Source organism: Mercenaria mercenaria, chromosome 15, assembly GCF_021730395.1.
Source record: "Mercenaria mercenaria strain notata chromosome 15, MADL_Memer_1, whole genome shotgun sequence".
Taxonomy (NCBI): Eukaryota; Metazoa; Mollusca; class Bivalvia; order Venerida; family Veneridae; genus Mercenaria; species Mercenaria mercenaria.
Window position 1 is genome coordinate 15,593,289 of NC_069375.1, and position 12,505 is coordinate 15,605,793.

A 12,505-nucleotide genomic window follows, 5' to 3' on the forward strand; every position below is an offset into this window, starting at 1 on the left:
GGAAATTGGTACAGTTTTCGTATAAGTCAAAGTTTTGTAAAAAATAATTGACATGTGGTTTTAAAACTTTGAATACTTGTTTATCACCATGGTCCCCATCAGTAGGCAAGAGCACATAACTTTTTCAACTATTTTGAATCATTGCCCTTTTTGGACTGAGAAATCAATTGTTTTTTGTTTTTTTTCATGCCACTTCATAATTTTCCTGACCTGTTTGTCATAAAGCTTTGAAATATTTTTACCATCATAGTCTACATATGTAGGCAAGACTACATAACTAGGAGAAGGACTTTAGCACAGTTGTGGCCCTTTTTGACATAGAAATTACCGGTAGTTAGGTTTCGCATACCATTCCATATTTTGTCTAAACTGTTTGATATATGACTTCCAAACTTTGAACTTTTGCTTACCATCATAGTCACACATTGCCATATAGTGCAATACTTAACAAATCCACAAATACATGCAGGAACATTGTTTATCTTATCCTTTTGTATGAAAATCTCTGGAAATATTTTGACCCTATACTTCCATCATTTCAACGAATAGTTGAGCGCCCCGTCAACAGACAGCTCTTGTTTAATTTGTCTGGTATTTATCAAAGAACAAACATTTTGTGATGCATAGAACCAGTGTTTGTTGATTATGTTAGTCTAAATAATTTTTGTTAAGCTTCAAAATAATACATAATGTAAATAATAATAATGGTTGAGGATTATTTTTCACGCATTACAAATGTTTGAGCTTTCAAATGTAATTTTTTGGACATTTTCTTGGAAATCTTCACACAAACAGTTTAAATTAATAGTGAAGAATGCATTCTTTTCTTGCAATGTAAATGCGAAACCATTCCAAAGGGAATTTACAAAGTTATAACACGCTTTTGAAGCCTATGGTGTAAAAGTTATGGTAATTCTGTAAAACAGAAGACATTTCTTTAAAAATATATAACTCGAATAATTGAAATTTTACTATGTATTATGAAACAATGCCATTCACAAGATAAAAATATGTAAATGTATCAAAAAGGTGCGAAGTTGCAGTTGTTGGATGTTTTTTTATTAAAAATGTAAAGTACTACCACCGTAATAGGTATATTTTGGTAATAGGTTACTTTGATATATATTTTTTTTCTTTCCTGATACTATATACCAGTATGAAACTAATTTCAAGATAGTTACCTAACACAAAATGTATATCTAAATTGACGATAGTTACCTGATACAAATTATATAACTAATTTAAGATACTTCAGTGATACAAGATGTATAAATATAATAGGATAATAACTTTATACGGTGAGTTAAGTTACCTGATATAAATTATATAACGAACTTTAGGATTGTAACCTTATGCTAGCAAAATATAGCTAAAATGAGTATATTTACCCAGAAACAAATTATATAATGAGGTAAAAATAACATTTAGGATGGTTTCTGAGTTTTGATAAAATTATTTAGCTCGAGTGTAATTACCGTATACACCGAATATAATGGCTTGATAAAAATTACACGCAAAATAATAATTTAAACCTTTGAAACATTTGACTTGAAGAACTTTTACAGTTTGAGAGGACCCTATTGAACTGAATTTGAATCTGGTCTTGCATTTGCTGCTGCCGCTGACTCTTACATTGCAATCAAATGAATTACGTCTCCCACATAGGTGGGGGACACATTGCTTTTGCCTTCGCCGTTTGTCCATCGGCATGTCTGTCCATCCGTCAGTTTTAAGCTTGTCCACCTTTCATAGGTCAAACTGCAGGCCGGATTTCGACGAAATTTCACAGGAGTGATCAGTACCAAGCTTAGTTGTGCATATCGCTGGCACGTTCCGCTTTGCTGCACAAAATGACTACCAGAGATAAAGATAGAAAAATCTTGTCCGGCTTTCACATGGCAAACTGCAGGATTTCGACAAAACTTCAAAGGAGTGATTAATACCAACCCTAGTTGTGCACATTTTGCTGCACAAAATGGCCAACAGAGCTAAAACTAAAAAAAAATATTGTCCGGCTTTCACAGACCAAACTACTTGAAAGATTTCCACGAAACTTCACAGAAGTGATCAGTACCAAGCCTAGTTGTGCATATCGCCAACACTTTCCGCTTCACTGCACAAAGTGGCCACCAGAGCTTAAGGTATACATAGGGGGAAACATATGTTTTTGTGACAAAAATACCTTTTAGTTGTATGCTGTAACAGTTAGGTTTTCTTACAGTTTCGACATGTTTAACTGTTAACTATTAACCAGTAAACACGAAATTAGAACTGAATGCGTAATTTTGTTGATCTAAATGGAAAAAAGCCCTCCGTGGTCTAGGTATTGAAGTAATGAAACCCTGAAAAATAGCTAGCGGTCTTACATAGCAGAGTGTTGATAAAAGACAAGGGGGGTCTGTGGCCGAGTGGTTAGAGTCGTTGACTTCAAACCATTTGCCCCTCATCGATGTGGGTTCGAAACCTCTTTGAGGCGTAGAATTCTTCACGTGAGGAAGCCATCCATGCAAAATCAAATGCCTCTGATTTTAGAAATTACCGCGAATCCAATCCGTATCCAGCTTCTATGATGTCCATTTCAAAAATAGATGATCCTTCTATGAAGTGTTTTCTTCTTAGTGGTCCAATGCTTTTAAAGTGCACATTGTCAATATACCTGCAAGTTTATCTTGTGAAGTAAATGGCAAACGTTTTGTCTTTCCTTTTGTAAGATAATCAATGAATGTTTAGTGACTTTGACAAGAATATGTAACTTCCGGTTGGTGCATAATATGACTTCAAACGTGCAACAATATTAGCATTGTTATAGAATCTAGATATATAGAAGAAAAAGTTTAACAGGTTATATTGTCTAACCGAAAATAACACGTATAATACAAATTAAAACATAGAATATAAATAAACTTATTAACGGGCGTGACAAAGTATTAAAAAACTAAATGAGGCAAGTCGCAGATATGTTTGAAATGATGAAAAGAATTGTAATACTACAAACCAGTGCACGTAATAGAAATATATGTCATCATCCATTATGTACCCTTCATACGGGTATCTCTGGTATGTAGAAGTAATAATAAACTCCGAGGCGACACAGGTAAAAACGAGAAAAGGGCTACGTTTTGTTGTTCCTTCTATCGTCTCATTACTAAACAGCAGATCTGTCAGAACGGTGGCCTTGATTCCCGTTGACCGTGTCATACTGAGAATATGTTCACTATCTGAAATATATATATATATATATATATATATATATATATATAGTAGAGAGATTTTATACGAACTAAATCACCACCACAATATACCAGACCAATAACGGAAAAGCGCCTAGCAGTACAAACGAACACGCACATGCCACAGCAAGTCCACTAACCCAATAAGATTAGCTTCGACGTTGCTTTATATACGAGTCCGAGTTGTACTACACATTCGTACCGGTTCACGGTTCAACATTTGCATATATATATATACTCAAATCTCTGTTTTCATGTCTCACAAATCAGTAGTGACATTTTAGTCCTTTTAACTGATTAGGACCAGATAAGCTATATTTTCTCTCTCTGAAAGTTAACTGGATCACGAGAACACATTGAATATAAAGAGATAGTTTGTATTAAGGGATATAATTAAATTCAGAACAGCTGACTTTCCCATACGTGAGATCCGCTAGGATACAAGTTCGCATTATAAATTATATAGTAGAGAGAATTTATACAAATTAAAACACCACCACAATATACACCCCAATATACCAGACCATTTACGGCAAAGCGCCTAGCAGTACAAACGAACACGCACATTCCACAACAAGTCTCCTAACCCAATAAGACTAGTTTCGATGCTGCTTTATATATGAGCCAGCATTGTACTACACATTCGTACCAGTTCAACATTTGCATATATATACTCAAATCTCTGTTTTCATGTCTCACAAATCAGTAGAGACATTTTAGTCTATTTAACTGATTGGGACCAGAGAAGCTATATTTTCTGCACCTCGAGAATACATTGAATATATAGAGATAGTTTGTATTAAGAAATATAATTAAATTCAGAACAGTTGCCTTTATATTGTTATATATAATCGCACGCCTCCGTAAATCTGGACAGATTCTTCTGAATTCCAGTACCGTTAGTCTGCTCACTTCTACGGTCGTAATTGAATAGAATCTGCCCACATTTACGGATTGAATCTCTATATCAAACGTATATCTGCCCACTTCTACGGTATAGTAAAAATATATTGAGACACACTGATCAGCCATTCACGGCGGAACTAGTTTGTGACTTTTCTATTAAATTTAAGAAAATTTAAGCGAGCTTTTGAAGTCATTTTGTAATTTTACGATATATATATATATAGTATGGATTTTGTACTCGAAGCTATTAGCAATCTTCCAAATTGCCTTGCATACCTACATTCTAGGAGTAGAGTATCGAAACAACATATATCAAGCAAGAAGTATTTATGATTTACTGTGAAAACCTGTCTAAAATCATAAAACAGGCTATGACAAAGTGTGAAGCAAAAAATGTTTATCATATTTTCGCCTCTTATTGAAAATAAGAGTTATTAACTGATATAACGTGAAGACGTAAGTATTTTGATAATGGTCTTCTTACAGTTCAAGGGTTTTCGTATTTGTCCGAGGCCGCATTTAGAGGTTACTACAACATATCAAAAATCTGTTCCAAAGCCATTGTGAAAGCAAATATTTATGGGCATTTTTTTTACAATTACTAGTTATGTGCATGCTTGAATGTTCGTAGACAATATCCCGTATTATTCGAGCAGGCCTGGGCTATTTGTTTAATTATACTGGAAACAATATTCCGTCACATTTGCCAAACGGGAAAGTTACAAGCATGAAACATCACTAAGAGTAACGACGTTAAAATGGGGTAAAATACTAACAGAAGGAGGAACTTATTACTTTTAGGTAGGACCGTCGGGAACCGAATAACGTATTGTTCAAAATAGCGTCTTTTAAGTCGCTAAATCAGTTTGTTAGAACGTTTGTCTGCACAGGGGTTTGAAAACGAATAACACCTGCTGGGTGATATTCAAATTTGTTATCACACCTTGAAAGTATTCAAAATAAATACACGTTGGTCTATGGAAATGCCACATTGACTGTTTACTTCAGGCATAATAATTTCAGGTATAATAATTGTCAGTAAATCACAAAACAGTTTTACCAAGACAAAGCCCAGCAAAATGTGTAGATGGCTTGGGTACAAAAACATTGGTCTCTTGTCCACATTTTCGCAACTTCAAATCTATTTGTTCGGCATGTCCATATATGTCGAGGTTTCCAACACTGGCTGTGACTGCTATTTCTTCACCCGAAGCCATCGCATCATGCTGACTGGTCGTCAATGAGGCTATATGAACGAGCACACGAGACTTAATCGAAAGCAATAATCGAAAAACAGTTTAAGGTACATTCTATAGCCAAAATGTTGACAACCATTTGCAAAATTTTATTGAAGAGTAACACTTAGTGATGAATGAAACGCCCATTGAAAATGATTAAGCTCCCTTTTGAAATATATATCTTGAAAAATAAATGCCAACTTTTACATGAAAATCCGGACAAGAGAGACAGAAGAAAATCTTTTTAACAAAGTAATCGATGGCTTTTCATGCACGCAGTATTCTGTCTAAAATTGTGAACAAAACTTACCTAAATCAAATATCTACAGTACTTTCTGCAAGCAATCAATTTTCAAATTAATTTAATGGAAAGGCCTGTTTCGACTTTTTTTTTAAAAACAAAAATGTGTTTTCTCTCTTTTTCATATCATTATTGAGTTGACACAAACGTGTGTATTCACAACAAGAGAAAACATAATCTCATTACAATGACAATGCATATAAAAGCCAGATATGTCAGTTTTATTTTTAGAAACGATTTCTGAGGTCGGGGGTTCGATCCCCGGCAGCTACTCCGGGATTTTCAGAAACGCTTTGCAGTGTTTCCCACCCAACTAGAGGTGTACTGGTCAGGAACCCAGGCAATCCTTGCGTGTAACAGTGCTATACACTGGGCAGGTTAAAGAACCAGACTTTCTATTCACAACGAGCAAAGCTAAATTAGCCGGACAAGCCTGTATCTGATTTCTGATCTCTCTGCCGTGGGGGCTTTGTCTCACTCTGTACCTCTGGTCAGATCGCTCTGTGTCTGTACTAGTAGAGGATGAATTATGCGCCATGTGTGGCTGCATTTAAACTATGTAAAGCGCCTTTGAACGTGAAATTGATCATGAAAAGGGCGCTATATAAATCTGGTATAATAATAATAATAATAAATCTACATGCAATACATTATGCATATGAATTTAATTCACGACAGTATCGCAGAACATCGTGGAACAAACTTTGACTATTACCCTCGGATGTTTATATGACTGTGATGAAAGCCTCACATATGTTATAAATAAACTTGATTAACTAAAGAAGTGAAGCGACATGAGTAGATTTAAAATACATAAATTCAGATTTGTCAAATTTCCATTAAAGTCCTAAGGTAATGTAAATGTCCTTATACTCATAGTTTTTTTTGTACTGTACTTATTTCAGGTGAAGATGTACATTGATCCAAGGAAATAATGGGACCATAAATGCTATAATTATCAAGAAAAGGACTTGCTCTGCCGAATGAATGCAACGTTTTTATAAAGGTAGCTTTTTTCTTGTTATATTGCAAAATAAAACAGTCATTATGAATTACCTAAAGTTGTTATCCCTTATATCTTTTTACCGTTTATAGCACAATCATCCACAGAAGGACTAAATGTAATGAATGCTGTATATTTACACTTTTTGTGAATATGTTCTACCTAATTAATTAATATAAAAGAGTAATCTTGTGTCTATGACGCTGTGTAAAAAGGAATCCTACATCCGTGTGTATATTATCAGTTTTGTACAGAAATACAAAGAATAACAAATTGACAACGAGGAAAAACCATGCAAATGAACACAGCTAGGCAGTCAGAAAAAATTTCGGTAATTATTATAAATGTTGCAATTTCATGACTTCTTGACATTATTTGTTTATAAAAGCACTCGGGGAATATGAACATTATGTAGAAAAACTATCAAAAATTTTAGTTATGCAGTTTACAACGAAATAATTTAATGAATATTGGTTCCACAGACTTATTCTTACACATATCTTCACAATTTTCTGAGGGTAATCCAGAGCCCAAAGTAATGCATATGTTTGAGCCGTGGCTTCAATGTTTAGCTTGCCCTTAATTATGTTTTATGGCCTTTTAGGTCGGTGCCGAGTCTGCCACTTGCTTCCTCTAAACTTGTGTGTCAGAAACGGCATTTACGATGTAAATTATATTTCATGTGAAGAAGCTATCTAACCAACTGGAAATCGTAAGGTGTACTAAACTGTGCGCAATATGTCCAGAGACGCACTCCATCACAAAACTCAGACGAGCGGTCTTGCAGAGTTTTACAACATTTAAGTTTATCAACGACTTCAGCGGACATCATAAAATGTCCCTTTTGCTGATGCTCTGTTGTCAGGCTTAAGTTGCAGGCATTCTAAACCTCATATTGAAGGCCGTAATCGACATAATAGCATTCATTCGATGCAGTGCTAGAGCGCCATCACGTTTGAATTGTAAAAAAGGCTGCGATGTATTTTGTAAGTAGTTATCGGCTCAGCGTTTGGACTGAAGGTTGACAATAACCAGTTTGGTAGACAAATTGTTTAAAAGATTTTGGAGGTAAGAATTGTTTTCGAAGTTGGGAACAATAATGTGTTTATCAAATTATTGAGGCCATTGGAAACAAATGTAGATAATCTAATGAAGCACATATTTTAGATTTCATACGAGGATGTAGAGTATTTTGAAAAAAAAAAACCCTGTTAAATATTGTTGAAGTAGTTTTAGACCCTATCGTTTGAATAGTGCTATAGAATCTATAAAGGCGAGCGAAAATGATAAAATTTGAGCTGAATCTGGATGGATGGATGCCCGTTTCCATTTCGTCTGACTTCAACCTCAGGTAAGATTTTAGACCCGGCCGTCTACACGGAGTCAGGAAAATTGATCCAAGCATATATTTATTTTACACAATAATTACTCGTCCGCAAGAATCGTTAGTTCACTATCATAACGTAGGTTGATTTTAGCCATGTCAAGAACTTTACTGATAAAAGATGTTAAAGCTTCAGTATGGTTTAGTTTACCTGACTGTATAAAAATTTGCATTTCTATAGTCCCAGAAACGTTGCTTAAAAGGAGCACTAAATTTAAAAGCAAATTTTGTATATGCATAAGTAGCGTAGTGATCTCTTATAGGTCGGTCTGTTGATATGATAAAATATTGTTTGAAATGTTTACCTCTAATAAACAGAATCATTCAACTGCAGTATGCCTTTATTTTGTTTGGTTGAGGTCTACGTTTCAATAGGATCTTCTTATAAAGTTTTCTAAGGTAGCAGGGTATACTTAGATTCGAAAACTTTAGGCATGAACAGTCTTACATGTAGCGAGTTGCAATATTGCACTTCCCTTATGAGCAGAATCAGGGTGGCCATTTAATAAATTGCGTGCATGTTTTGTGCTTTTAATCAATGGCAAGATCAGGATTCTCATACAAAAATAAAGAAAGTTATCAAAACGAAAGTTTTACACTATCCATGAAAAATAGCATGCCAAAATCATCAATTTTGCACATTTTGAACAGCTTGCAATGATCCCGCTGCAAGAACAATGCCCAATTTTATTGCATTTCTCAATTTAATAGTCCTTACTGAACTTCTGGATATAAACGGAGTGGGGGCCCATCCAGCTCGTTTTTTTTTTTCACAAAATAGCGAAAATGTTCCCGAATATCAATCAATAAGCACAGAACCCTTCCGTGATTTGAATTTTCCGCGAAAAGGTGCCTCATTGATTCATACAAAACTACCAGCAGTTAGTTTTACAACTGACATCAGAATTTTACATGTGTCGGCTGTATAAATTTTCTAAAGAATTAACAATCATTATCTCTCACCTTAATTTACAGACATCCAAAGTCACGAAGTTCTAATTATAACAAATATTGACGGGGGCCAAAATTCGAAGAGTACCCTGCTACCTAATCTAATTGTAGAACGAAAACCTTTGATATCATACATCTGCGTTATCATTGATAACAACTAGTTGTTTCCTTTCATATGTGTCTCTTTGATCTTTATGTTAACAGAACATTATATTGTTATACCTGTCAAATATATTGGATAAAATGTAGCACAGCTTCCTGATTCCAGAGATTCAGTACTCGAGTGAACTGAGTGTTTTCCAATTGTGTACCACCCCTCTTTGAGCAGAGTATCATCAATTAGCGGTTCTCCCTCGGTAGGAGTGTAAAGCACGGATCGTCTACGAATATCGGGTAGCTCAGGAACCTCAGAACAGGCTTGACCTTTAAAGAACAATGGAAGGAGAGACTGCTGAAATACTTTGATGTATTGCAATTTTCGTCATGTAAGAGGAATTTGTATTGAAAATTTGGATTTAATGCATAAAATATTCAAAAGTAGCAACCCATAACAAACTAAATGCGTTCCTTAGGACACTATGGTTACTTAACACTAGGTGGAATATATTTAAGATAAATGCATCATAAACTTTAAGTGTATTTTTTACTAAGTACTAAACGGAACCCCAGATACCAAACTTTTACATGCTGAATAACAATCCTCTGATGTTTAATGACTCTAAGTCAAATACTTTTTGAGATACACGGGACACAACTTTTATTCCCTTAAAGTTTTGACAATGTTCAGGGCCCTAACTCTGGTCTTATAGACTGAACTCCAAAAAAATGAAAACTCAAGTTCACAAATTCACATTCCTACATGGTTTCATGACTTAATTTTTAAGATATATGCAACACTTGGGGCATACTGTTAAGCACTTTATGTGTGTTTTACTAAGACGGACCAAAAATGGCCTGGCTGAGTGAAATCCCTAACTGAACGCCAGGTGCACAACTTCACATGCTATATAACAACCCTCTCGTGTTTTATGACTCCAAGTCAAATAGCTTTTGAGAAACATGCGATACAAACTATATGCATGTTTGCCAAACCCAATGGCCAGAACTCTAGTCTAACCTATAAATATCCCAAGCAAAACCTCAGATGCACATAATCATATGCTGAATAATATTCCAATGGTTCATGATCCTAATTCAAATATGTCTGAAGATATGTGAGACACAAACGCTTATGGTCTTTCATGCATATTGTTACAAGTCGATGACCATAGCTCTGAGCTGGCAGAGTGAAATCTCAAATAAAACCAAAGGTTCACAACCCAAAACCCAAGTTGCACAACTTTACATGTTGAATGAAATTTGTATAGTTTTCATAATCTTATGACAAATACTTTTTGAGAAACGTGCAGCACTTTTTATACATATGTTTGACTATGTCAAGAGCCATAACCTTGGGCGGCCTCGTAAAAATCGGAATTGCACCAGGTGCACTACTTCCAACGCAGAAAGGTTTGATGACTAGTCAAATGCTATTTTAGGATATGCAGGACACAAAACTGGACGGACTGAAGGACAGGCAGACAGACAGACGTATTGCCAAGGGCAAATCTAAGTGACAACCCCATAAAAACAAAACGAAAACGTCTTACTCAAACAACGTTCGCCATATGTATCGAAGGAAGATTCGCACTCACAGAATCCTTCATTACAAACTGTGTGCTCTAACTGGCAGTCGCTGGTGCTAGTACAGACTGAACCTAAAACTAATTAAAAATTAGTCTATTATCAACAAATCAGCGTTTATCAACAAATCAAATTTTATCTGTCAGAATAGTTCCAATGTCCGAACCTAAATAGCGATATAACTTTTCTTAATTGATATTATGTCGCAAGTGCAGGTAGCTGTGCGGATAAAGCGTTTAGCATTCAATCTCATGGTTGTACGTCTGGCCATGTCATCTTTCAAAATTCCAAAATTTATATATGCAAACTTACCACTTATCTGATCAAACTTATCGTGATTTTTATGGTTCATTTATTGAAAGTTATCAAAACGATGTAGAAAAAGTCGAATAAAATAATGAACAATTAAAATTAATCAAATGTGATACATTAGATAATATAAGAATAAAAGCAGTATCGTACATTAAAAAAGATTATTCCGAATCCTTGGTAACGTGCGTGGAAGTCAGACAGCTTACCACTACACCATCGTGTCATCGGTTAACTGTATAAGTTACTTTGACGTAACGTCAAAAGTTGCGACCCATGCTAAAATTCTTTCAAGTGATATAAATAAATGTAAAGTTTTTAATGACTATTCATCCTATTTTCTTGAAAAAAGTATCAAAATATACAGCAATGATTAAGCTGTAGTAAAGAATTAAAAAAGTTATCGTTTAGTCACAGTTATATGAAAAAAACAACACCAACCGCGTGAAAAAATGACGAAAAAGTGTATGTAATTTGTAACATTTTTTTAAACAAACAGTAACTTTAGGGAAATTATTCTTATTTTAAGTGATTGAAATTGCGGGAAATTTTGCATGCTTTGTCATTGAACGTGATAACGTTTGTGGAGTAATTTTGACGGTTGTGAATACGTTAAAAAACAAGATGGATATGTTTTCCGCGGCCGTTGAGTTATGTAATTTTCACTTAAAATAATACAAAATTAAGACATGTTGAGTTATAAAATGCTGAGAAAAATTCATTATCTGAAAAAATCTAACTATTTTCAGATTATTTTACTTCGCTGTTTTCACAGTATCTGTATAAGCAACGCTAAGCTAAAAATTAGCCTTTTCTTTGTTTGTAGTTACAGGAATACAAGTTCTTAAAATTGTCACGTTTTCAATTATTAAATGTAGGAAAAATTAACCATGCTTTGTAAACTGCGATAACAAAAAAAAATCTGTTTTCTTTTTTGTATTTTAACAAGTTTGATCAATTTCGCTTACTTTTCTCTGTAAAATGATAATCTAATTTTGAAAATTCTTTCAAAGATGATATTTTTATTTACAGATGAATGAGTTCTTAAAATTGTCACACATTAAAAGAAACTAACGTCAAAAGAAAATAACGTCAATGCGTTTTATTCTGTCTTCTATTCAATAACGGCAAAATATAAGGAATATACCTACAATGATAGAAAGGGTTGTCATTTGTTTAAAAAAGTGGATTTTCAAAGAGAACCATAAAAATTGATATGTATATTTCAGATTATTACCGCGGATTTTACTATCCGAAAGCAGGATCTCTGTCATACAAGATTATAATGAAAAAAGAAACACGCACTAATTCAAGTTTAATAATGTGTGTTGTTAAAGAAATTGATTGCAAACACTCTATTTCGTTACCGGTTTATTTACACGAAACCATTCTTGACATTGTGGGTGAAATCTCACAATTATAAAAGAAACACAAACTTACGAGACAGAAAAATGTTCTTTAACATTCAGATGTTATAAACGGTAATACCTGTACTATTAA

At 34.3% G+C, this 12,505-nt stretch overlaps 1 protein-coding gene across 1 annotated transcript in view; it reads right to left on the reverse strand.

Annotated features, from left to right (window-relative positions):
- Window positions 1-2,535: 2,535 nt before the first annotated feature.
- Window positions 2,536-12,505, reverse strand: part of LOC128548707 (uncharacterized) — a 29,105-nt gene continuing 19,135 nt past the window's right edge. The window contains exons 11-15 of the mRNA XM_053524075.1: window positions 10,663-10,776; window positions 9,236-9,436; window positions 5,197-5,382; window positions 2,996-3,218; window positions 2,536-2,656 (exon numbers count right to left, since the gene is read on the reverse strand). Coding sequence (XP_053380050.1) covers window positions 2,536-2,656; window positions 2,996-3,218; window positions 5,197-5,382; window positions 9,236-9,436; window positions 10,663-10,776 — 845 coding nt within the window. The remainder of the gene's footprint in view (window positions 2,657-2,995; window positions 3,219-5,196; window positions 5,383-9,235; window positions 9,437-10,662; window positions 10,777-12,505) is intronic.